The sequence below is a fragment of the Microtus pennsylvanicus genome, chromosome X, assembly GCF_037038515.1.
Source record: "Microtus pennsylvanicus isolate mMicPen1 chromosome X, mMicPen1.hap1, whole genome shotgun sequence".
NCBI classification, from domain to species: Eukaryota; Metazoa; Chordata; class Mammalia; order Rodentia; family Cricetidae; genus Microtus; species Microtus pennsylvanicus.
The window spans coordinates 95,562,693-95,588,501 of record NC_134601.1 but is presented as its reverse complement, the minus strand read 5'-3'; the positions used below and the strand labels follow the sequence as shown (position 1 = coordinate 95,588,501).

The 25,809-nt window shown below is 41.8% G+C and overlaps 2 protein-coding genes across 2 annotated transcripts; both read right to left on the bottom strand.

Moving 5' to 3' along the window:
- Positions 1-4,567: 4,567 nt before the first annotated feature.
- Positions 4,568-5,623, bottom strand: LOC142840423 (melanoma-associated antigen B5-like). Its single transcript, XM_075956947.1, has one exon. It carries the CDS (start codon positions 5,621-5,623, stop codon positions 4,568-4,570), a length of 1,056 nt encoding a protein of 351 aa, XP_075813062.1.
- Positions 5,624-19,139: 13,516 nt separating this feature from the next.
- LOC142840422 (melanoma-associated antigen B4-like) lies at positions 19,140-20,252 on the bottom strand. The gene has a single exon (XM_075956946.1). It carries the CDS (start codon positions 20,250-20,252, stop codon positions 19,140-19,142), a length of 1,113 nt encoding a protein of 370 aa, XP_075813061.1.
- Between the last annotated feature and the right edge of the window lie 5,557 nt (positions 20,253-25,809).

Below are 25,809 nucleotides of genomic sequence, written 5' to 3'. Positions count from 1 at the left end.
AGGCCACCATTTATTGCCACTTCTCTCTACTGTGAGATGCCCCTCTAACAGCCCCTGCCCTTGCTCTATCCGACCCCACGAGAACGTACCACCTTTATACAGATGAGAGGTCAGGAGTAGCCATCAGAGTCCTAGTTCAACTGGTTGGGCCTTAGAATCAGGCTGTTGTCTTTTTGTCCAAACAGCTGGAGCTCACGGCCTGTGGATGGCAGCCATGCTTGAGAACTTTAGCAGCAGCAACCTAACTCACCTGGGAGGCTCTCAAGATCGCCATGTTCAAGCCAATTATGGTATACTCCACTCACCACCTCTTAAACCTTCTAAGTCATTCGTCTCCCTCCTTGGGCCCTCATGAGTACAAGTGTTTAACTTACTGATTCTAGAAAACCTTCAGATTACCTTGGCCTCCAGTCCTGCCCTAAACTCTGCAACCCTCCTTCCTGTTTCCTTCTCCTCTGGTACCTCCTCTAACTTGTGCCCAGAGGCTTTGGAGGCCTTATGCTCATCCTGGTCTGGTCTCCTAGACCAAGCAATCAGAAGCCCCCAGCTCACCCTGTTTATTGATGGAAGTTGTCTTATAGACAAATCAGGAAACAACCTGGTGGCATATGTAGTTGTCACTTCCACTAAAACAGTTGAGTGACCTGCCTGCCAATGGGAACCTCCTCACAAAAGGCAGAAATAATCACCTTGACTAGAGTGCTCCACATAGCCAAGGGTCAATGGGATAATATCTATACTGACTCTAAACATGCCTTTTTAATAGCCCATACCCATTCTCTGCTCTGGAAGGAAAGAGGTTTCCTCACTACCAAGGGCACTCCCATAGTTAATGGACCCCTTATAGCTAAGCTCTTGGGGGTGCTCCAGCTCCCTGTGGAAGTAGCCATAATTCACTGCCAGGACACCAGTCCTCCAAGGACCCAGTGGCCTTTGGCAATGCTCATGCTGACTCAGTAGCCCCGGGGACTGACCTCTAGCTCCTCTGGATCAACAGAACATATTTTGATTTTTACTCCCTCCTGTCAACCTTGTTATGAACAAGAAGAGAGGATTGAACTCATGAAAACAGAGGCCACATAAACAAAGGATGGATGTTTCTAATTAAATAACCATCTCATTCTTCCTCAGGACCAGGCATCATTTATCATTTTAGACACCCACCAGACCTTACACATAAATCCTAAAGTTTTTTTTTCATTTCTTAAGAGGGCCTCTTTGACCCCACCCATCTCTGAGTTTTCATTTCACAGGTTCACTGCTATGTTCCACAAGCAGTTCTCCATATACATCAGCCTGTGCACCAAGTTTTTGGACATCAATCAGGCAAGGACTGGCAGGTTGGTTTCACTCACATGCCTACTCATGAAATACTCCACCACCTCATTACACTTGTTGGCACTTTTACAGGATGGGCAGAGCATTTCCCACCTCCAGGGAGACAGCAGATGTGGTGGTTCAGGTACTCCTGGACCCCATCATTCCTTGGTTTGGCGTTCCACAGATCATCCAAACAGGCAACAGATCAACCTTCTCTTCCAGGGTTATGGAGATCATGTCAGAAGCACTCAACATTTTCTGGAAGCCCCACATCCCCACAATCCTCAGGAAAGGTGGAGAGGGCCAGCAATCTAATTCAGCAACAGCTAATAAAGCTCTGCATTGAGCTCAGGTTGTCCTGGTCCTCCTTTCTTCCCATTTCCCTTACCCACCTCCAGGCCACCTCACATTCTCCTATAAGCCTATGTACTTTCAAACTCTTTATAGAAGACTCTTCCTCCTCATTCACCACCTACCTACCCAAACTCCTCCACTGGCTGGGTACCTTCCCTACCTCTCCATTCTGAGGTCCCTTCTCTACTTACATGCTGACAGCTTTCTCCCTGCCCCCATGCCAATGGACCCAACTGCCCATAAACCTGCCTTGCTCTCCCTGGGCTAGTTCCTAAGTTTCTCACGTCCTAGTGGACAGGACCCTACCTGATCTTCACAACACCCTCAGCTGCGAATTTCCTGGGACATCCATGCTGGTACTAACTCTCCAGGCTCAAGTGGGCACTTATTCAAGATACTTGGTCTGTTCAGCAACTGGGACCACTCTCTAGTTTAACCAGATGTCTCAATTGAAAGGCCTATGTGCTCTTTTTCATGGCACATCTGTCTTTGTCAGTACAAGTAGGACAGGTGATAATAATCTGTTCTTCTGTTTTTTTTTTCTCCTAGCAATTTGCCTTTTCTCCTTCCTCAAGACACAAATGCCTGAAGTCTCCAGGATGGCAGTTAACTGGATGCCTCTCCTCTCATACCTCCTGTTGAATGTGAGCTCACCAACTCCTGACTCCCCCTCCACACATCATTCCATGCCTGTGGGAAGCAGCTAGACATGAATCAAGGGTCTGTATACCCAAAGAGGCTGGGATGTTCTGATGGCAGCTTCACCCTCAGCCCCTCCCCCATCTCTCTGCAAACCCTGCTGTTGCTCAGAAAGCCTGCCAAATGATAAACCCTCCCCCAGAGATGTTCAAGGCCAGTCCCATAGGGTAGTTAAACTGCCCCCAGAAAACCGACATGTGGTTTTCTGGTGTATCTTTCCCATCTCCTCTCTGGGTGTGGGGGGTGTCTGGAAAATCACCTGGGAGTGTGATATCCAATAAAAGAGCTTTTACTAATTTTGCTTGATGCGGTCTGATTTGTATTGCTATGTTGGCAATTATTATTAGGGTACAGAAACTTTTCAATGACAGCACTAATCTGAGTGTAGGAAGTCCTGTCCCAGATGACTAAAATTCAAGGCCTTAGAATTTGTGATAAGGCCAAATCCTTCCATTGCTCCCATGATGTCCAACTGTCTCATTTTGGTCATTATTGACTTAACAAAATGTTGGCCTTTGTAAATGTTTGTGAAATGAAAAGTACCCACCCAACTTCATGTTCTTTCTGTCTCTCTCTAAAAATAGACAAAAGAAACAAAGAAAATAAAAATACCCAAACAAAATGAAACAAAACACCCCCCCACTCATCATTTTGTGATGGTCAGCTACTCTGGGCATGAGGCCTGCTTGGAGAATGGTTGATAAACCTAGTGATACTCCATTGAAGAAAATGGGATTTCCCTTTCCCAGTAGGAATCAATTGCAAATATATTTTTGATTAAGGGCATAACCCATGTCCACTTCACTCTGTGATAGGAACCCATATGACTTGAACCTGTGTGAGTCTTAACACATGCTGCCACAGTCTCTGAGTTCATATGTGCAATTCATTCCAGTTGTGTCTGGAAGACAGTTTCCTTGGAGTCAACTATCACATCTGGATCTTACCATCTTTTTGCTTACTCTTTCACATGGACGCCTGAGCTTTTAGGGGAGAGGTTTGATGGAGATCTCCCATTTAGCATTTAGTGAGAAAGAGCCCCCCATTTTATGTTAATTACACTAAAACTGGAAAAGTAGATTTTTCCTCACTCTTTTATGCTTTGCTACTTTTCCTCCTCTTTCTCTTACTTCTTCTCTACCTGACTGACTCCTTTCCTCCTTCCATCTTTATCTCATTCTTCCTTCCTTCCCTTTCCTCATGTATCCTTTACCTTTGTCCATCCCTTACTGTCCTGTCTTTTTCCTCCCTCAAAGTTTTTTTATTGGTTTTTTTTTAGATTTAGTTATTTATACAGTATCCTGCCTGTAGGCCAGAAGAGGGCACCAGATCTCATTATAGGTGGTTGTGAGCCACGATGTGGTTGCTGGGAATTGAACTCAGGACTTCTGGATGAGTAGTCAGTGCTCTTAAGCACTGAGCCATCTCTCCAGTCCCCCTTCCTCAAAGTTTTAAATAAGGATAGAATTATTAGGAACTGTCACCTTGATCTTACAGTTTTCAGCATTAAGGAAATATATCACCATTCCACTCCATTCCCCAATGTTTGATTTCTCTAAACTGATAGCATAGAATTATAGGATTTGCCCCGTAAGATAATGGCATTTATTCATTACTTTTAAAGTTGAGTTAGCCGAACATCTTCATGACCAAGAAATGAAAATTGCATCAATTTTCCAAGTTTTGGGAGTTTGAATTTTCCACATGCCTTGCTCAATAAATTTCAAATTGACTGTTCTCATAAGAAAAACCATCATCCTTATTCCTTTTTTTTCTTTATCTTAAGTCACAAAGGGGAAATTCAGTATTACTGGTAAAACTGCAGAAATTGGCTTACAATTTCTAAAATTAAACGCTGGAATATTGTATTACCTTTCCAATACTTTCACATGGACTTCTAAAGATAAGATATTTAACATAGATTTCTTTAGTATCAGTAAATAAACACAAAGTCTAATTCATAAACATATGACTTTATCTACCAATTTTACAAACCAGGAAAAGTATTTCATTGCATTTATTACATTTAACTTTACCAAACCATATAATGAAAGCAATTAAAGGAAACTAGGCCTGGCCATGTTTTAATCCTCTGCTATTCCCATTTCAGTGACCTAGGAACTCTAAGATTCTTTCACATTTTCAAGAAAACTTTTTTCATGCTTTATATCCTTATCTGAATGACTGGAAAACTTCAAACATCAAAAGGGATGGAAGAACTTGCTGGTAATTTTACCGGGGAATCTCCACTAGCAGAGTCAGTGGTATCAGTACGGCCTTCATCTTGGGCTTCTGCTTGTTCTTGCTCATTTTTCAAAGACTTGAAGTAAGTGTCAGCGATGGCACTAGGTGTTGTTTCATTTATCTTGGCCAAAAATTCCAGGACTTTTATCTTGCTTATTTCAGCATAGGCTTGGGGACCCCACAGGAACTCATAGCGTGGAGGATCACTGTTGGCCACCTGCCGGTACTCCAGGTACTTCAGCTTCACAAAATACTGGGTCATGAGCTTCCGGGGCTCACCAAAGATGCGGTGTTTCTTCCCTGGATAGATCTGCCTCTTCCTCAGGATTTTCCACATGTCTTCTTCACTGGCACAATTGCCACTAACAAAGATGATACTCAGGACACTCATCAGGAAACCAGTCTTGGGTAAGCCTTTGCCAGCACGAATCCTCCCATTGTTGGGGAGCTTCAGCTTGCTGATGAGGTTGTATGAGGGCTCACTCGAGTTGACTTCCCTCACTTCCATTGCAAAGGCTTCCTCGAGCTTCTCGGAGGCTTTCCTGAAGATCTCAGGGAAGTCATTTTCATACTTCTTGGTGATAATCTTCAGCATTTCTTCCTTGGTACTAGGCTGCTTCATATAGTAGTTGTGGAGCAGGCACCGTAAGATCGCCACCGACTTTTTGGCTATTATATCTTGGTGCGGGCTGCTGGGGCAGGGATTGAGCTCAAAAGGGCATTCTTCTTCTTCTTCATATGTATCATTTTCCTCACAGAAATTTTCATCTGATTCAGAGGAAGAAATACTCAGAGCAGTTGAGGCAGATGGTGCTGCTTTTTGAGGAGTCTTTAGACTGCTTGAAGACTCAGCTGCAGGCTGGCTCTGGGAGGCAGCAGAGGACTCTTCTGCTGCCTCCGGGGTTTCCTTTGCTGGTTCCTGAGCACCTCTACAAGCCTGAGCTTCACCTCTGGCCTGGGAGCGTTTCTCTCGGGCATGGAGCTTACTCTTATGGCCACGAGGCATGATGACTCTGGCTAAGGACAAGAACAGAATATGTTAGAAGGGTGCTGGTGATGAAAGCAGCTGTAAGAAACAGAAGAAGACGATATGAACACTTTAGTCAGAGAACAAAACCCTTGTTTGAAACTATGGCTGCCTCTGCACGTTTCCACTAGTGCAATGCTTTTGGAATTCAACATGCTACTGTAATACAAATCTCATTCCCCAAGTAAGAAGGGAGAGACATATTTTAGACTGGGACTCTCTGTCTTGCCTCTTGTTCTGGGCTAATGAGCAGGGGTGGCAGTGGAGGACTTCTCTTTTGAGATCCCAGCAACCTCTCTCAGTTCCTCTCAGTTCATATTACCAGTTGTAAAGTGTTAGGCCTCTTCCTTTTCCTACTCTGAAGCTGCCATTTTTGTGCAATTCTAGTGTCTATTTAGAAAATATTCTTCTTGTTGGCTACCTGAAATACCCAGAAGGCCTTTTAGTGTGGATTTAGTCCATCCTCCTTACACGAAAAAAAAAAAAAAACCTGTCACTACTATTAGTAGTTTACTCCTGAAACCGGAGTAAACCAGTGGCTCTTCCATCACAACTACCCAGTCAATTCAGACTGTCCTTAATGGAGGACTTATATAGGTCCTTCTGAATCCTTGCCTTGATTTCTGGCCTTATGCAATATTCTTTTCTATGCTGATTTGAGGTCTCTCTACCCACACTGAGTTCCTCATATCCCTGTGTAGAAATGAATCAATAGATTTTCATGGGGACATTCAGGATTGAGGCCAGGGATATGCATCAAGCCTCCTGACTCACCTAGGGTGGTTAATTCCTTCAGAACTCACTCAATGCTGTGCCTTTTAATTTCCTATGGAACAAGCTACTCCTTTTGCTTAATAGAATCAGGTTTACCTTGACAGGTATTTGAGAGTCTCAGCTACATGTAAGTCATCTTCACTGGTATCTCCACCTCAGTAAGTTTCCTTACATTTTCTCTTACCATGGGCTTTTCCTACCTCTGTTCCCTGGCTTTCTTTAGTGTCTCATTCCAGAGACTATAGAAGAAAAATGAGTGTGGAGCTCTACTGGTCCACTCTCCTCAGGACTTCTTAAGACTGAGAACAGTGGAGCTGGAGAGATGATTCAGTGCTTAAGAGTCCATACTGTTTATACAGAAAACCAGAGTTGCATTTTCGGCACCCAAGGAGTATGGATCACGATCACAAGTAACTTGGGTTCCAGCATACTCAGCACCCTCTTGTGGCTACTGCCTGCAATTGCACTCATGTGCATATACCACACGAAGATAGGGCTAATTAAAAACGAAATAAAGCAGGGAGGTTGTGGCGTACACCTTTAAATCTCAACACTTGGGAGGATGAGGAAGGTGGATCTCTGTGAGCTCGAGGCCAGCATGGTCTACACGAAATAAATCTTAAGAAAAAAAAATGACTGAGGACAAGGGTGAAACTGGTGATAGTGGATGTTTTTTTTTATGAGGAATCACACAGCAGAGAGTGAACAATGAGTTTTCTGGATTGGGAACATAAACCTCCTATGTTGACAAAGACAAACAAAATGGCGGCAGCGGCTTATTTGCCGTTGCGGCCTCGTGTCTCCGCCCCCCGCCTTTGGCAGAGGCAGCCTGGTCTAGGAGAGCTAGTTCCAGGACAGGCTCTAAAACTACATAGAAATCCTGTCTCAACAAACAAACAAACAAAATACCAATAAAATAAAATAAAGCGAAATAAATAGAGAGCAAGTTCTATTCTTTGAGATGGAGGCATTGCTCTGAGTTGGACCAAATCTGTTTAAAAGGGCACAATTTGTCATGAGACTTCTTACGGTTAGCAGAGACTCGTGTCACATACATTGTGGACCTGCTTTTTGAGATTGGACAAGACTAAAAATAAAAATATGGCTTCCAGTAGGGTGAGAATAGTGTTGTTATTCTCTTTTGTTAATATAGAGACAAAGAACAATTATATATATATATATATATATATATATATATATATATATATATATATATATATATATCTTTTGAGTATCGGCCGCCGCATTTTTAAATGGCGCCACTGAGGAAAAAGGCCGGAAGTCGGGGAGGGGGCGGGGTAGCTAAATGGAGGGGGAGGAGGTGGCAGTGAGAGGAAGGGAAGCTGCCAGGGTAGCACTGTGGAGTGCTTTATTCTGAAATGGACCAAGTCCAGTAACAAGGGACCTGTGGTCAGGGCTAATTGGTGTGATGGTCCTTGGCTTTGAGGTGGGAATTTACTGAGAACAAGGGAGCCCGCCATTGGTGGCGAGGGAAGTCTAAAGGGACCCGAAACAGACCAAAGGGCACGGGCAAGAGCAGGGTACATTTGATTCTGAGTTGGCTATTTTTCAACCTCGCTGAAACTCCTCACCTTGAATGACAGACACTGGGACTTTTTTCCTGGTTTGGTTGAGTCAGCTGCCTTGGACTGCACTCCACAGTGACGCGCCTCCCTGTCCTCACAGCGTGGAGAAGGAAATCCCCGCTGTCTCCAAGGAAGCCCCCCCCACCGCCCCCGCAGGCCGTTGACGGAAGCCCCGCCTCTCTGGCCACCCTGTGGCATGGGATGTGTAGTTTCTCAATCTCATAGACTATTGTACGTTTAATACTAGTTGTGATTTTAGTCCCTTGCCACTTTCAACTCCACTTTAATGGGAAGCTTGCCTTCTGAAATTCTCCTTCCAGAAGTCACCCTCCCCGAGCTAACTCTTTAACCTAGATCTAGTGGTTTAAACATGGAGATAGGACATTTGCACAATTTGTTTTTCATAAGTCTGTAATTATCCCAACGTTTGTCATAACTCCCATCTCTTTAAAGATTTCACATCAGATGTTATATTTGAAAATATTCACGAGTAGTATCCTCCTTCAAATACTCGTAAAAGTAGAGGTGTATTTTCACAGTGTTGGGAGAAAAGCTGAAGATCAGGAAGAAGGCTTAGAAAGCGATGTAATTTTAAGAGAAAAAATATATACCTTCTCTTTATTATACAGACTCAAGTTTTCAAGGTATTTGACTAGTACAGAAATAAGATTAAGCCACTTGAGTTTGTAAATCAGTCTGTCCATACTTTACATATAGATATTCATATTCTTACCAGTTTCCCCCTTTATTAGTCAAACCTCTTAGTATGTTCGTATTCTTTTTATTCCAGCAGTGGATCCTATCTGGTATTTTGGGCACAAAATCTGTTTTTAAATCAACTGGGATACAATTTTGTATTAGTGTGTGTATTTTTTTTGTCTCTTAAAATTCTGGTTTGTTTGTTTTGTTGGTTTGATTATTTTCTAGGGGGGGGTGGAGCTGGGTGGTTGAGCAGATGGGGAAGATCTGGGAGGAGGTGGATGAAGGGACACCATGATCAGAATATATTGTATGAAAAATATTTTAGTAAAAATGAATATGGAAAAGGACAATGGAATTTTCTATTTGGAATTACAAAATGCCTCCATTTTAAGAATACTAAGCCGAGGAAATAGCTATATTTTGCATTTCATTTTTGAATGTAGCTACAGAATTGCTACCTCATCAACAGATCTATCCCACCACCTTGAAATTCACTGCATAAACTTCTACAGCTAAGGGAATGATTTAAAAATACAGGAATGTCAACAAAAGGAAAGTTCAAAAAAGGTAGTTAAGAAAAAATAATGCATACAACCCCAAAAGCTTTACTGTGGTAAGAGTAGAATAGTACACCCCCTAGATAAATTTAGATCAATAGTCTCTCCTCATGCCAACATTTAATAACATAGGAATCTTGAGAATATTTTAAATTTATTTTGTATTTTATGCATTTGTGAGTGCTTGATATATGTATGTGCATCCTCTCTCTCTCTCTCTCTCTCTCTCTCTCTCTCTGTCTCTCTCTCTCTGTGTGTGTGTGTGTGTGTGTGTGTGTGTGTGTGTGTGTGTGTGTGTGTGTTTGTGGTGCTGGTAGAGGTCAGAAGAAGGCATAAGATGCCCTGGAACTGGAGTTAGAGAAAGTTGTGTGATGTGGGATTCCTGTCTGTATGCTATAAATATGTTTTATTATCATTGGTTAATGAAGAAGCTGCTTTGGCCTATGGCAGGGCAGAATATAGCTAGGTGGGAAAACTAAACTGAATGCAGGGAGAAAGACGGCAGAGTCAGGCCGATGCCATGTAGCTGCCCAAGAAGCAAGATGTGAGGTTACAAACCACGAGCTTTGTGGTAAAATATAAAATATTAGAAATGGGTTAATTTAAGATATAAGAACTAGCTAGGAATATGCCTGAGCAGTTGGACAAACAGGGTTATAATTAATATAGTTTTTATGTGATTATTTGAGTCTGGGTGACTGCGAAATGAAAGCACAGCTTTCATTTACAGTTTTAAGCTACCTTGTGGTTCCTAAAATTTGAATATAGGTCTTCTGGAAAAAACAGGCAGTTCTCTTAACTGCTGATGCATCTCTTCAGCCCTGAACCTTGAGAATCTTGAGAAACCATTGAGACCATGTGGTAGTTTATTTTTTTTTTCTTTTGTGTGTGTGAGAGACACAGGGATGTGATATCCAGGGATGTGTGCAAACCAGGCAAACATACTGTCACTGAATAACTTCCCTAGCATTTTTTTTTTTAATTTTTATTTTTAGATAGTGTCTGGTTAAGTTGCTCAGGTTGATAGTGAACTCATTTTGTTCACCTAGAACTTGTATTTCCTTAGCTTATCTTCATTACATCTTAAATTACAGGGCATAAAATACAGCTCATGAGTTGAAAAATATCTGCTAATATGACAGTGGTAGAGATTGGGGATTAGGAAGCTTATTTTGTTTGCTTGCTTGTTTGCTTTTGAAACAGGGTCTCACTGAGTAGCTTTAGATGGCCTAGAACTTACTATATAGACTAGGCTGGCCTTGAACTCGTAGAAATCCACCTGCTTCTGCCTCCAGAGTGTTAGACTTAAAGATGTGTGGTGTTATTCTTTTCTCTGCCTTTCTTGTCTGCGGGGTTAGAGAGTGGAGACATTACGCGAGACACACAGCAGTGCAGGGTTAGGAAGGAGACACGAACACGCAGTGGTCCCACGTGGGTGCACTTTAGTGGGGGAGGGGTAACAACAAGTAAGGTACGGGTGCGCAGAGATGAAAGGAGAGGGGGGAAGAGAGAGGGGGCTCGTGGCGACCCCCGCTCTTAACGAGGAATGCAAGGGCATCTGAGAGAAGGTCCTGCACGTGCATTATCCATAGTCCAGGGGAATGTTGGGAGCTGTAGTTTTCAAAAGGAACAACGTTTTACCCTTTTGGTTTTATTAAAAAAATTGGGGGGTGGTGTCTTAAAGGGTAGGGAATCAGGGCATAGCCCGGTCTCTCATGACTGCTTCCTGCTGGCTTTGGGCGTCGAGGGATCCAGGGAGTGTCCGATTATTCTGGCGATGTCCTGTTGGTTATGTCCTGTCCGCTGGCGTTTGAGGTGTTTGATGTCCTGTTGGTTATGTCCTGACCACTGGCGTTTGAGGCCATGGCTGATTGAAGAAATCACATCTGTCTGGCTTTTTCTGAGTAGCTGGGTCATCGTTAAGATGCTGGAAGACAAAAGTTGCATTAGTAGAGAGGAAAAAATTAAAGGGGAGAGGAGGTTTGGAAAATGAAAGGGGAGATTTGGGGTGGGGGAGTCTTAGGAGGTCTGGGGTTAAGAATGATAAAAAATTAAATGATACTTATTCCATTAATGATCCGCTTGTGTTTGATTTGTTTAGGTGGGTCGGGCTGGCGTTCTGGAGCTCAAAGAAAGTGTCTTAAAAGAAATAGATTTTAACCGTATATTCCTCAACATTCCAGGGGTCACTGCTGCAGTCAGTGACTGACCTGTTATGTCAAGGAACTTTGTGTCCTTTGGAACTTAAGAGAACAAGGTCCTGTCTGAGTTACCATGTATGAAAGATTATCTTGAGCCGTGGAGATGAACGGTTTAAGATGTGACAGGTGAATCCAATGGGGAATTCCTTCAAGCTTGGCAGCTGTGGGAGTTAGAAGAATTACTCTGAAAGGACCTTGCCATTTAGGGGAAAGAGGTGAGAGTAATACCTTATCTTAACCAGCTGTGGACATGTATTAGCACATGGTTGAGGTAATGAGTGATCTGTGAAGTCCCACAGTAGCGAACGTAAGTGGAAAAGGAGGGGAGTGAGCAGGTGATCAGGAAGGGGAGAGGTTCCCAATGAGAGGCTGGGGGTTAAAACCAGCCGCCCATACATGAGTTCGAAGGGTGAAATGAAAAGGGGGCCCTTTGGGAGAGCCAGAAGCCTGAGAAGAGCAAGGGGCAGAAGCCTTACCTAGTCGAGGTGGAGTTCCTGTGACATCTTAACGAGAGCTTCCTTTAAAGAGCGGTTAGTCCATTCTACCTTACCTGAAGACTGAGGGTGGTACGGTATGTGGAAGTTCCAGGGGATTCCAAGTGCTTTAGACAGATTTTGAGAAATCTGGGAAGTAAACTCTGGGCCGTTATCTTTTGGCAGATCTGGCAGGAGGCTGCTGTAGCTTTTAGGAACCTGATATCCTTAGGTGTGGGCGTTTTAAGTGAATAACAAAGGGAGAGTGGTGATTAGTGATAGCAGGAGCCTAGAGGGGCTTTGGAAGATTGAGGGGGAGGCATAGGACAGGGAGGAGACGCTTTAGGCTGCCTGTGTGACCTGTGGCGGGGAGAAACTTCCAGCTGCTTGCCTGACCTGTTGGACGAATATTTATGAGGGACTCTATCGGAGGGGCTAGGGGAAGTCTTGGAGCAGGAGTTTCTTGGGGACCTGGGACGGGAATGTTTAGAGGTGTTAGGTGAGTCCTTTCTGTGCCTAGAAGAGACCTTGGAGGAAAGAGGAAAGGGTGAGCCGTCGCTGTCGCTCGACTGGGCGGAGCAAGAGCGAGTGGCCCCAAGAAGCCAGGGGTGGGGGGAGTGGGGGGTGGAGGTTTGTCGGCAGGAGCAGAGGGTTCCTGGAGGGATGGCATTGACAAGAACATGTGTGCAGGTGAATGGTGCAAGGCAACGGAGGGGTCAATCTTAAAAAAATGCCATAGTGTAGATAGTTTTATGGAGGGAATCAGAGCGTTAGGTTTCAGAGCTTCCAGAAGCTGCCTGAGAGGGGAGGCTGGGGGAATTGTTTTAGAAGGCTTAGCACCCATGGCTAGAACTGTGAAACTATCCGCAGAAGGCACCTGGAGGTGCCTCGAACAGAGCAGCTCTAATTACAGGCGTTCGTGTAACGGGAGGGCCGTGCTATAGCCCAATCGACCCGAACCTAGCTTCCGACGGGGAACAACCCCAGCTAGGAGAGGGCGGTTAAGCTTTTGGGGGGCTGCCCGTGCAGCCGAGAGGCGCTTGCCCCATAGCGGGCCCGTAAAGAGGACAAAAAAAAAGATCAGAAAAAGAGGGGTGAGAGCTGGAAGCACCAAACTTCCAGGCACAGACCGAAACAGGTTCTAGCTGAGGGCAGAAGGCCAGGGGAAGGGGGGAGGAGTCAGCAACCTTACCCAGGACATACCAAAGAGAGCTGGCCAGACAATCTCTGGGCGCATAATAGGAAGGTGACCCAACCCAGGTGAACTCACGAATTATTCGGTGTTGATTTCAGAAGGCCTTGTTGAACACGTGGGGGCGGTCGCAGGTTCTTGGTCCTGACCTTGTTCCGGTGAGGCCCTGAGTGCCGGGAAGCGCCAGAAAGCCCAGAGGCAAGGCCTCAGGCACCGGGACGGAAAGGTTACCGAGTCAAAGATGGCACCAATTGTTATTCTTGTTTCTGCCTTTTTTGTCTGCGGGGTTAGAGAGTGGAGACCTTACCTGAGACACATGGAGGTGCAGGGTTAGGAAGGAGACATGAACACGCGGAGGTCCCACGTGGGTGCACTTTAATAGGGGAGGGGTAACGACAAGTAAGGTACAGGTGTACAGAGACGAAAGGAGAGGGGGGAAGAGAGAGGGGGCTCGTGGCGACCCCCGCTCTTAACAAGGAATGCAAGGGCGTCTGGGAGAAGCGTCCTGCATGCACATTATCCGTAGTCCAGGGGAATGTTGGGAGCTGTAGTTTTCAAAAGGAACAACATATGGTACTTAAGATTGGCTACAATCTGGCTGCCAATCGTAAAAACTGAGCCAGGTTTCTTGCTAACACCATAATGGTTACCTCAAGATATCTCTTTCCTTACTCTCATCTCTGTCCTTCCTCAATCTCGACTATCCCATGCCTTTAAGTTCTCCTTGTCTACTTCTTGTACTGGCTTTTTGGGAACCTATTCTCTTTGGTTGGATACCTTGCTCCGCCTAGATATAGTAGGGAGGGCCCTGTACTTTCCCCAAATTAATGTGCCTTACTCTCTCTGAGGAGTGGATGGGGGTTGAGGTTGGGGGGGTATGTGGAGGGAATGAGAGAAGGAGAGGGAGTGGTAACTTGGATTGTGTTGGAGGAGGTCCACTTGCTAATCTGTTGGAGAAGGGCCGCTTGTTGGTTCCTGGCTGCCCAGCTAGCTTAAACCCAAAATAATCACACAAAAACTGTATCAATTAAATCACTGTTTGGCCCATTAGTTCTAGCTTATTAGCTAACTCTTACATTAATTTAACCCATTTCTATCAATCTGTATATCACCACATGGCTGTGGCTTACCAGGTGAAGTTCACAGTGTCTGTCTCCAGTGGCTCCATGGCTTCACTGTGACTCTGCCCTTCTTTCTCCCAGCATTCAGTTCTGCCTTCCCCACCTACCTAAGTTTTGCCCTGCTAAATGTCCAAAGCAGTTTCTTTATTCATTAATGGTAATCACAGCACACAGAGGGAAATCCCACATCCGGTTTTGTATGTAGAATGAAAAAAGATTGTTTTATTTCTTAAAAATAATAAAAAAATTAAAAAGAGGCGTGGAAATATACTTGATAATAATATTTGATGTAACACAGATTCTTCTTGGTCTTAATAAATAAAAACGCAGAGTCAGATGTTAGGGGGTGAAAGCTGAGAGATCATATAAGCAGTGCAGCCAGTCACTAGACTTCTACCAAATCCTTAGACTGACTGTATCTTCAGACTGTTTCAGACTGCTGCCTTGGACTGCATTAAGCTCCGGTCTCCTCCCATCTTATATTCATCTCTTCACCAAGCCATATCACACTTGTTTCCATCTCCCTAGTGCTGGGATGAAAGGCATGCGACTCCCAAGTACTGGGGTTAAATGTGTGAGCCACTGTTTCCTGGCTCTGTTTCTCTTTGAGGCTGGATCTCTCTAGTGTAACTCAGGGTGGCTTTGAATTCACAGAGATCTTCCTGCCTCTGTCTCCTGAGTGCTGGTATTAAAGATGATTGTCACCACTGCCTGGCCTCTATGACTAACTAGTGGCTTAGCTCTATACTCTGATCTTCAAGCAAGCTTTATTTGTTAGATTACAAACAAAATGTTACTACCTTTAGATTAATGAAGATAGAAATTTTTATGGTAGACTACATTACAACCCTCGTGAGAAAAGACCAGAAATATTGTGTCCCAGTCTACACACTATAGGGATGAAGCAAGAAAGAAATATGTAAAGGGATGAGGGCCTGACAAGGTACCCAATGACCAGATATTTGATCTTGGATATTCTGTCCTCCAGGATATAAAGTAGTAAATATTTTTGTTGTTAAAGCTACCTAGTCTATGCTATTCTGTTATTAAAATCCAACAAAATCAAACCAATTTTACATAATAATTGAATGTGTCATGTATAAAACACCTGTCAAGGTAACTGATAAATATATAGTACTTAATGAATGGCAGGTATAGTAATTTTGTACTGGATAATACCACTATCTTCTGAGTTACATGAGAGAAAATGAAATGCTCTCATATAACAACAAAAATTTTGCTTTAGCAAGTAAAATTAGATTCTTTCCTAAGGTAACACATGCTACGTAATTTGGATATTGGGCTTATTCTCCACCTAGCTACACTTCAAAGCTCCAAGAGTTTTGTTGAGCATCAAATGTTTCAGTGACTTTCACCTATCTTTCCATTTGTACTTTTTTTCATTTATTTCAACCAACACAAAAATATTCCCTTAGTTTTACCAAAGTACATTTAAGATACTCTATCAAGTAAACACCCTCAGTACAGTTCTGGGCAAGCCATGTTAACAGAATGGTGTCTACATGTCTCAACTTGGCAGGATATTACTATTACCCTTCAGCAACTATCTGGCAATACACCAAGAATGCCTATTTGTGCATTGTATTCTAGTATATAGTGGAACCAAAATATTTCTTATTCTTGTCTATTATAATTTTCCATTTATTTTTAATTTATTCTTCTTGTATATAATACATTCTGAACACAGCATTCCTTCCCTCCACTCATCCCAGTCACCCCCACCTCCCTTCTTCACCTGAACATGGCATAACAAGATGCAATAAGATGAGGCACCAATGTGCATATCATGGCAGGACAGGTCAAACCGGTAGAAGGAAAACGTTACCATGAGCAGACAAAAGACTCAACCTCACTCCCTTTATTAGAATTCCCACAAAACCCCAGGTTAAACAATCACAATATATATGCAGAGGGTCTCACTCAGATCCATGCAGGCTCTGATTACTGTTTCAGCCTCTGAGCCTCTATGAGCCCTACTTTGTTAATTCTCTGGACTGTGTTCTCTTGGTGTCCTTGACCCCTCTGGCTCCTACAATCCTTCCTTCACCTCTTCTGCAGGTTTTCCCAAGATGCATCTAATATTTGGCTCTGGGTCTCTGCATTTTCCTCATTATCTGCTGGAGGAAGATTCTCTGATTACAGTTGGGCTAGGCACCAGTCTACGAGTTTAGCAGAATATCATTAGGAATCATTCATTTCATTGCCTTTTTTTGTCAGTTGTCTTTTGTTCTACCCTAGGTTTCTGAGCCATCGAGGAATTTCCACTGCACTAGGTTTTCACAGTGAGCCCTACATGTCCCCAATTCTGTTGTCCCTTCCCAACCCCTCCTGATCTCTCCTATTCCTATCCCCACCCACCCCAGGGCAACCCACAAAATCTATTCTATTTCCCCTTCCCAGAAAGATCTATATGCCCCTTAAGAGCCCCCTTTTTTATCCTTTCTTAGCACGACAACCCAGACCCAGAAAGAGAAACATGGTATGTACTCACTTATAACTAGATATTAGGTGTTAAGTAAAGGATAATCATGCTACAATCCACAGGCCCTTTAGATTTTTTCTTGTATTCCCTCGCTGCAATATTCATGTTGCTAAGTATACCAAGTCACTAGGATAATCACACATACAGTGGGACCAGAATGCTCTTATTGGGAGATTTGGGGCATGAAAGAAAAAAAAATGATGTACACATGAATAGAGACTGACCTATGAATAGAGAGCAAGAAGATGCCACTTAGGTTGATGACAAAGTCCCTGCAGGAAAGCAAATCTGCTGACATATTAATATTGGACTTTTGCCTTCCAGAATTATGGAAAAATAAATTTACCCTATTTAAGCCAATGTGGTACTCTCATAGTATCCCATACAAGTCAATAGATTTTCCTGCATACACATTCTTTCTGGATTGTCTCTAACGACAATAGTCTTAATAATCATATGTTATAATGACCCATTTCCTCTGTATGTGGATTATGTTGGAATTTCCATAATAGGATTATGTGATACTTAAGCACACAACATTAGATACTATATAGATATGATTAATTAATCATCCACATGTTTATTATAGTCATAGAAGAGTCTTATATAAGTTGAAACAGAGGGCCACTTGTGTTTGCTCACACATGACAAATAACAAGATCTCTAGAAGTCAGGTTATGCTAAACAAGGAAAAAACATCCTATCCTATGCAATTCCAGTACATGCTTTGATTACTTGAGGTCCTGCTGGCTCCACCAAATGTCAAGGCAGTGTATAACATTAAAGCTTAATTTTACAACCTTTATAGTTTTCCATTAAGAAATCTTTCTTCAATATTCTGATATATCATATGGAGGCCTGTATAATGTTCATCAATCTCATAGGCTGATATAACCAATAATGTAGCTTACTTTAAAATTATATCACATTATATTGAGTTGAAGTTTTCAAAATCCTAAGTGCCTTGCCCAGGAACTTTATGCTCACTTTTATCTATTCTCCTTATTTTGCTGTAATTCCCATTGGACGTGGTAATATTTTCCTCATAAGATTTTAATTCCTTGCTTCTGAGATTCTATGGGATGAAGTTCGATCTTTTCCTGAGCATCACCACTACCAGAAGAGAACTTCGCAAAGACCAGACACTCAGTTGATATATAAGAATATGAGAGATAACAAGGAGAACTAACTTCTTAAAATCAATGTCCTCTCCCTATAAACTGTGCTCACTTAGTCTTCATTCCAGAGAATCTTTGCTGGCCCAGGCTTTCTTCTTCACATTATTAAAATGTACTTTTGACTTATAAAACCACAAAATATTATTCATATTAAATTTTAGAGGTCTCAGGAGGTAGCTCAGGGGGTAAATATACTTGCTATGTATGCATAAGAACCTGGGATTTTGTGTCCATGTACCAATTTATACATGGTCACATATGGGCCAATTCCCCCAGTTGTATAAAGGCAGATACAGGAGAATCCATAAAGCTTTCTGGCCATTGTCTTAGCTCCAGCTTCAGTGAGAGACTCTGTATCAGAGTAATAATCTGTAAAATAATGAAGTGGGCTATCCTGTACCCTCTTCTGGATTCATCTTATATGCATAGGCACGTAGTCATACATACTCATGGGCTTATTCCATACACACACACACCATAAACATACCGTCAACCCCTTCTTCATATTTTTGTCTTGCTCTTTGTAGCTTACATATTATCTCATCCTCTTCCTTATATGTACTTGCTGTCAGGCTATCAATTTTTCTGAGTGACTAGTAGATAATTTTGTGGACCATCTCTAGTACCATTAAGGGAAATTATTTAGAGCAGATGGTTAATTAATGTTCATATAAAAACAAAATATTAAAAAGAGTGAAAGGTTTAAATTATTACAATTAATTTCTCATGCAATTGGAGTAATCTTAATTCCAAATTTATTTCTATTAAACAAAAAGTAAAAGATAAAATGTACATCAAACTATGATATAAACATTTTAACACACCTTTATTGATACAACAGTTTTATAAAAATCACTTTTCAAAACCTATCCTACCTTATAATGTTTTTAAAATTATTTATGCTGTACTAAGTTGTTTAAAATCATTAAACTTATCTAAAACTTGACAAATAGCAATAAACATGTCCGATAAATGTTAAGAAGCATAGACTGTGAGACAATTAATTTGGTTAACAGAACATTTGCAATATAACAAAGAATAAAATATCTGTAACTTTCTAATCTATAGCAGGACAATAAGATACAAACTTCATTACTTTTAGCTTATAATACTAGCTTATAATATTTTACTACATAGAAGGCTGACAATTCTTCAACAGACTGGAAGACTCTCAAATCCAGCTAGATGTGGGAGGAGCTGTGGGCCTCTCACCTGACATGGGTTCTGGACTTGACAACACTGCCAGGCAGAATTCTGCCTCTCCTTGCTGCTCTATTAACTTCATCAATCAGAGCCTCCTCAAACATATATGGAAAGGAAGCAGGAATAGTATCATGCATCTTAGCTACAACCCACAGGACTTGCATCTTGGTGACTTCACGACAGGCTCTGGGACCCCACCTGAACTCAAAGCATGGGGGGTCACTGCCAATAATTTTGCTGTATGAGAGGTAATTTTCCTGTACCAGATCTTTTGTTATGAACTTCCTAGGTTCCTCAAATATTGGATGATTCTGCCCAGGAAATACCCCCACTATTTTCAGGTATTCCCACACATCTTCCTCAGTGGCACTATTGCCAGTTGCGAAGATCATAGCCAGGAGGGTCATCAGGAGCCCTGTCTTGGGCAACCCAATTCTACTACTTAGTCTTCCCTCAGTGGAGAGACCCAACTTGCCCACAAGCATAAAGGACTGAGGATTGGAATCAACTTCCTTCAACTCCAGACCAAAGAGAATATCCAGGTGCACAACGATTCTTCTCATGATCTCAGGGAAGTGTTCTTTGTGCTTCTTGTTAATCACCGTCAACATATCTCCCCGTGTAAAGGGTTCTTTGACCTTAAACTTCTGTAGTATAAACTGCATCAATAAACGTCCCTTCCTGAGAAGAGGATCTTTGCGTGTAGAGTGAAAGATAGAGACTATAATGGAGTTGAACGAACGTCTCTCAGCACTTAAAGCTAAAGAGTCAACATTTGTATCCGAAGTCTCACCACCTACAGCACCTGTCAACGCTTCCGAATCATCGGAAACAGAAGCTACATCCCCTTGAGTGTCCTGGGGAATGTTGGTATCAGGGGAGCTGGGAAGATTCCCTTGATCAATAGAAGATGTTGCCTCCTCCTCTGCAGTGGGCTCAGGATCAGGCCGACTTTGACTCTTCTCCTGCATGTTTTGACGTTTAGCACGAGAGCAGCCCTTACTCTTGTGGCCCCTTGGCATAATGACTTGGTTCAAGCACAGCAGGGTAAGGATGTAGGCAGGAGGACTGGCAAAGCATAAATCTGAAGGGGCAAAATGACACTGTGTGAGCACCATGCCTTCACCATATTAGAGAGTACCTTTCCTTTAACAAGGTCCCCACTATGCTGCTTTCCTAAACAAGTTTCTGAGAACTCACCGTGCTCCTATTATCCTAGTCAATCTGTGTCCTGAGAAATCTGTGGAGGAAATAAATTCTGGTTAGATGACCGCATGATGACCAGGTTTGAGACATCCTGGGGTAAAAGTATGGGCTAACATTGATCCTCATTTGCTAAAAGCTTTTTGGTACAGTCTGAATACCTACACATACATCCCTTTGCTGTTCTGTTAACACTGCAGTGCTTCCTAGAATCATACAGAAGAAAATTTAAGAAGACATGTCACCCCTACCACTCATTCAGGAGCAAATACAGATTACTAGTGTAGGCAAAAAGGGAGATATTTGTGGATACCTGCTGTTATCAGGAATGTAGTACCCACTGTGAGCAATATCCTCACTATGAGCCTACACCATCCCATAGTGACAGACTCTCCTCAGAATAAATATTTCACTTCCCTCTTTTCCCAATGACAAATATCAAGGGTAACTCAATCTTTAGGCTTGCCATTGAACATGATCAGTCCACCATAGAGGTTCACAGTTCTGCATGCCACCCTGCTCAACCCAGATTTAAATACCCCTTAATTTTCATGACTTTATTGTAATTAGGGTACAGCTTTCTCTTCTCTGGACTCTTCAGTTTTCCAGGTAGGATTTTATTCCTGAGAAGAGCAAGGGAAATCAATTGCCACTGAGCTTAACTGCCTGCTATGTCTGAGGATTCTGAAGTCCAGAGCAGAGGCAGGGCCTTTGTGGCCTCCTTTTCAGGTGGATTATAGTTTGGAGGATTTACAGTGGATTTCACTTTGCCACATTTTTAATTCTGATTATCCTTTAAGGCATCTGGCACCAGTTAACAACACATGGAACAGGAGGCCATACCTCTCAGACCAAGCAAGGCCTTACTGCCTCAGGAAGGGAAAGAAGTCATGGTCTCATAATTCCACCCTTACCCCTTTACTGTGCATCTATCTGGTTCCATGAATAGAATCCCAAAGTTGAAAATATGCTAGCTCTCTCTCTTGTTCCAGGGAAGAGAGTTGCCAGACAACTCAAGGAAATTGTTTTATTTTGCCTGGATCGGGTTGTGCCCCTCTTGAGATGAGCCAATGTGGCCCAGACAAAAGATCTCCCTTCCTTTAAAATTATTTCTTTGAACATTTCAGATAGTATTGTTTGATCATATTTTACCTGCTCTCCCAGCTCCTCCCAAATGAATCCCTTCTTCCCTATTGACACAACTCCATGTCCTCTCTTCTTAACCCACCCATCAAGCTCACTTTCACTGCTCTTGTATTCCTGGATGTGTGGGCTTCCATTGGAGCATGGAAGACTTGCCAGGGCCAACCCTCTTAAAGATGATAGATTCTCTCTCTCCCAGTAGCTATCAACTATCAAAAGTGCCCCTGCTAAGGGTGAGAATTCATCTTTACCTTCTGTCTTCATGCTAGAATTTGGTCTGGATCAAACTTGCACAGTGCTTGTGCATGCTTTCATAATCTCCATGAGTTTATATTCCAGCTCCTATAAGGAGTGAGATGGAGCAGTTCTGATTATGGATAGTGCTCTTTGTAGGTCTAGTTTATCTTGTGGTTAGGATGCTGAATCATCCCAGCATTGGGTCTCTTTAACTTATTCCTGTGTGAGCCTCTTTTCAGGATGTGGAAGATGGCAGTTTTCAGAAGGCTTTAAAGAGGGTTCACAGATTTCTCCTTTTATACACCTACTCACCTGACAACACTTAGGATGCTTTATTCAGCTGAACGGAGCCCACACCAGTAATACTGAAGGTATAATGCTGAAGTTAGGGTCTTCGATTTCCAGGATTATAGTAGACCTGGTTTTTGGAACAGAAACCATGGGGCTTTGTCAGTCCTGTTTTGATCCTGAAGGTGAGAGTTTCCTAATACCTCACAATAATAATTGACTAATAATTTGCTCAAAGCCTTTTCCATCTTCTGAAGTGAGTCTAAAGACCTCAAATCAGTGATCTTCCTTCCCTGTGAGTTCTAAGTAGGAAGTAAAGTAGAGTTTTATCAAGAACTGTGACTACAACTCTGCTTGTCTCTTCTTTTGGGGATGGCACCCTCAAACTGAACTGTTGTAAGGAGACTTCATTTGCGCACTACATTTTGGGCATCAAAGACCTAATAGTTTCTGGCAATTGCTGGTACACAGATGAATTGAGGGAGGTTTTTAAGGTCTTCTGTACTTTGTGTTTTGAAGTCCCTCTGTTTTAACTCATATTGTCAGGCTGACTGCTGACAGAGCCTGGTATTCCTGATTTTAATCATCCTCCCTTAAACCATGGCATACAAAATTCCAAGAAGAAAAACAAGGATCCTGAAAGTTGAGGCTGAAGTCTTACTTCACTTACATCATGGGCATTTCCAAAGGTTTCAGGAATGAATTCATACCCTTGTTCCATGATTCACTTTTATTTTTCCTATTCCATTTTATTTCATCCTTTGTAATCTATAAAGGTGAGAGTAATAGGATCACATAGAATTCTCATTTTGAGTTCCAGCTACTGATGAGCTTTCAGGTGGTGCTTATTAGGGTTTCTGGATGTCCTGACTAGGCCAACTCAAATGTTTATCCTGTCCTGTTTCCACGGGCTCCTCTAAGTAGTACTTTACACACCATCAGTAGTATAGTAGGGCTTTTCTCCTCCAAGGTACAATGGAAAAGAAACAAGGCTGAACTTCAAATTATTCTTCTACTTGAGCCTATCTCCATCTGTCGTATATAAAACGTTACCTAATTGTTTCTGCTCCAGAGCTTCCCATCACACAGGAACCAAGTCAAAAGACTCTGAGTGCCTCAGGGCTCTCTCATTTTGTTACACTAAGTGATGTTAATTATTTATTTCTTTAAACTTTTTGTGTGTTTGGTTTTGGGCATTGGAAACAGCAGTCATATCTTTATTGATATCTTGGAAGCCATTGATAAGAAACAGTACCTGCAAATTTTGGAAGTCATACCTTCACAACAGACTTTCTCTTGAATACACATAGGCTGTTGGGCTTACTCCTTTAAGTTTATGAGTAAATTTTTATTTTTACTGTCAATAGGATCTTGTAAATTTTTTGCTAGGTTTCATTTTAGGTTCAGCTTAGATTCTGCTAAGTCAAGAATGGCATATTTTCTGTTATATGTTCTAATTAGTTGTTTTCTAAGTAGCAAGTTTCAGTATCTCTTCTTAGGGGCAGGCAGGTCACCTTTGCCACAATGTTGTTTAGCAGTTTGGTAAAGAAGAATTTAGTTGGATGTTGTGCTATCTTCAGTGTTTAAAGTTGGGACTTAATCTTTGTTCAAGGTCCAGTCATTGGAAAGAAGATGAACACAGAAGTGTTTGAGAAAGATAAGAGGGAGGTGGACTTGAGTTTTTGTTGATGGAGGTAGTTGGTGTTGGGTTAAGGTTTCAGTTTAGATATTACTACAGTCAAGAATGGTACATTTTCTGTAATGTGCTCTAATTCCTTATTTTTACACTAGTTAATAGACAAAAACAAACTGTTATTAATATTAGTTAACATTGGAATGCAACAGCAGCCATCAAGCTGAGTAGCTGCTGCTATGGTAGCCTGTGTCTGCCCAATTCACCAGTTCACTGCTCTGGATCTGTAGATAGAGCCATTTCTGGGCACCTTCCATAGAAGGTACAGATGGTATGATGTTCCTGAGAAAGATGCTAAAATCTCCAAGCCTCAATCTCGGTGTGTCCTATCATGCATGGTCCTTGAGGTTGAGATGCAGGCTGTACTGTTTAGTTCTCAGACCACTAGAAAAACATACCAAGTTGAGGCAGGACCAATCCTCTCAGAAAGGCCCTGCCCCCTCTGAGGATTGAATGGGGGTGATATGTAGGGGAAGAGGGGTGAGACAAGGAGAGGGAAGTGGAACTGGAATTGGTATGTAAAATGAAAATAAATAAAACCAAAAAGAAAAAAAGAAAGACTATGCTCACCTCTGCTTAATTTGTCTTGCGGGTGAGAGTTGTTTGTTTGGGCTCCATAGGTCTTGTAGTGCTCAGCAAGAAAATCTCTTGTGTGTATAACAATTTGGTCCCCACAAACTCTCAGCTCTCACCTTTGAAAGCTCTAGATTACTCTCCCTACATAACAGTTAGATTCCATCTAGATTCTCCTCAACCATGGTACATGAGCTGGCCCACTGAAGCTGAAGTGCATACTCATTTTGGTTTTGCATAAGTATTCTTACCACATACATACACATTACACAGCAACTTGGAATTTTGATATGTAGGCAATAGATAAGGCTATAATGGTTTGCTAGGCAATGCTAGTTTCAATTTCTATTTATTTATATATTTATATATGTCTGAATATACTACATATAACAATATCATATATAAGACTATATCGTGAAATATCTTATATCTGTTGCTTATTTGAATGAGTTTATATTAAATGCAAATGACAATACTTTAATATTTTAATTATAGGATTGTATTAATACTCTTTTTTCTGTTTATTCTTCACATGTATTTCATTTCTGCATGATTTTCATATGCTTTACCATACTTTATTAAGTGTCTTTATAAGATTTCACATTTACATGTTGATGATTCTGCGATGTGAACATTCAGCATGTTTGCTGAAAATTTAAAACATGGCTAGTGTCAAACTGACACTAAAGATTTTTTTCCTAGAGTGTGATTTAAAGTTGCTTTTTTTTCTGTCACAGATTCCCCAGTGACAGAAGGCTTACAAGTGGAAACCAGAATGCTCAACTCCATATTTATTCTACTGTGATTTTATTTGCATTTCTTGGGGCAAGCCTAGTTATTAATTTAGCATTAGATTTGATATTTTATGAAACAAGATGTTTGTTTCTGAGTTTGATGGTGTTCTTTTGGGGAACACCCTTATCTAGTATTTGTATCCAGGAGAACTAAACTGTAACAGAAGAGAAATAATTTTCTACTTTTTATAGGATTTGAAAGACTTTACCTAATATAGTGATTAGGTTGTCTTTCACCGTTTAGCATATGGGCACTTAAACTCAGCTTGTCTGGAAACATTTTGTGCATGTCTTGGATTTTTATTACAGCTTTACTTTATACTGTTTAATTGCTATTTTCTATTTTGATACACCTATTTAATGAATTATATTTTGCTAATTATTTTCTAAATCACTTGGGTTTTTACATGTAAAAACATAGCATAGTATTTCTTAGAAAATGATTTTGTTATTAAAATACCTAAATATATACAACAGCATAATCATGAGCTCAATATATCTGACCCCAAGCATTAATAGTCCTCAGCTATAATAACCTTGGCCAGACAAAAGTTTGTTGAGTGCCCTTCAAATAATATTGGGTACTTCTATTATGAGATCCAGAAAGACTGGGAGGAGGAAGAGGCAGGCAGACAGACATGAGGTAAGGGACTAGAGGAAGAGAGAGACAGGAAGAGGCAAAGCATAGATACAGCTCTCAAAGGCATAACCCCACTGTGACCTACTTCTTCAAAGCAGGCCCTG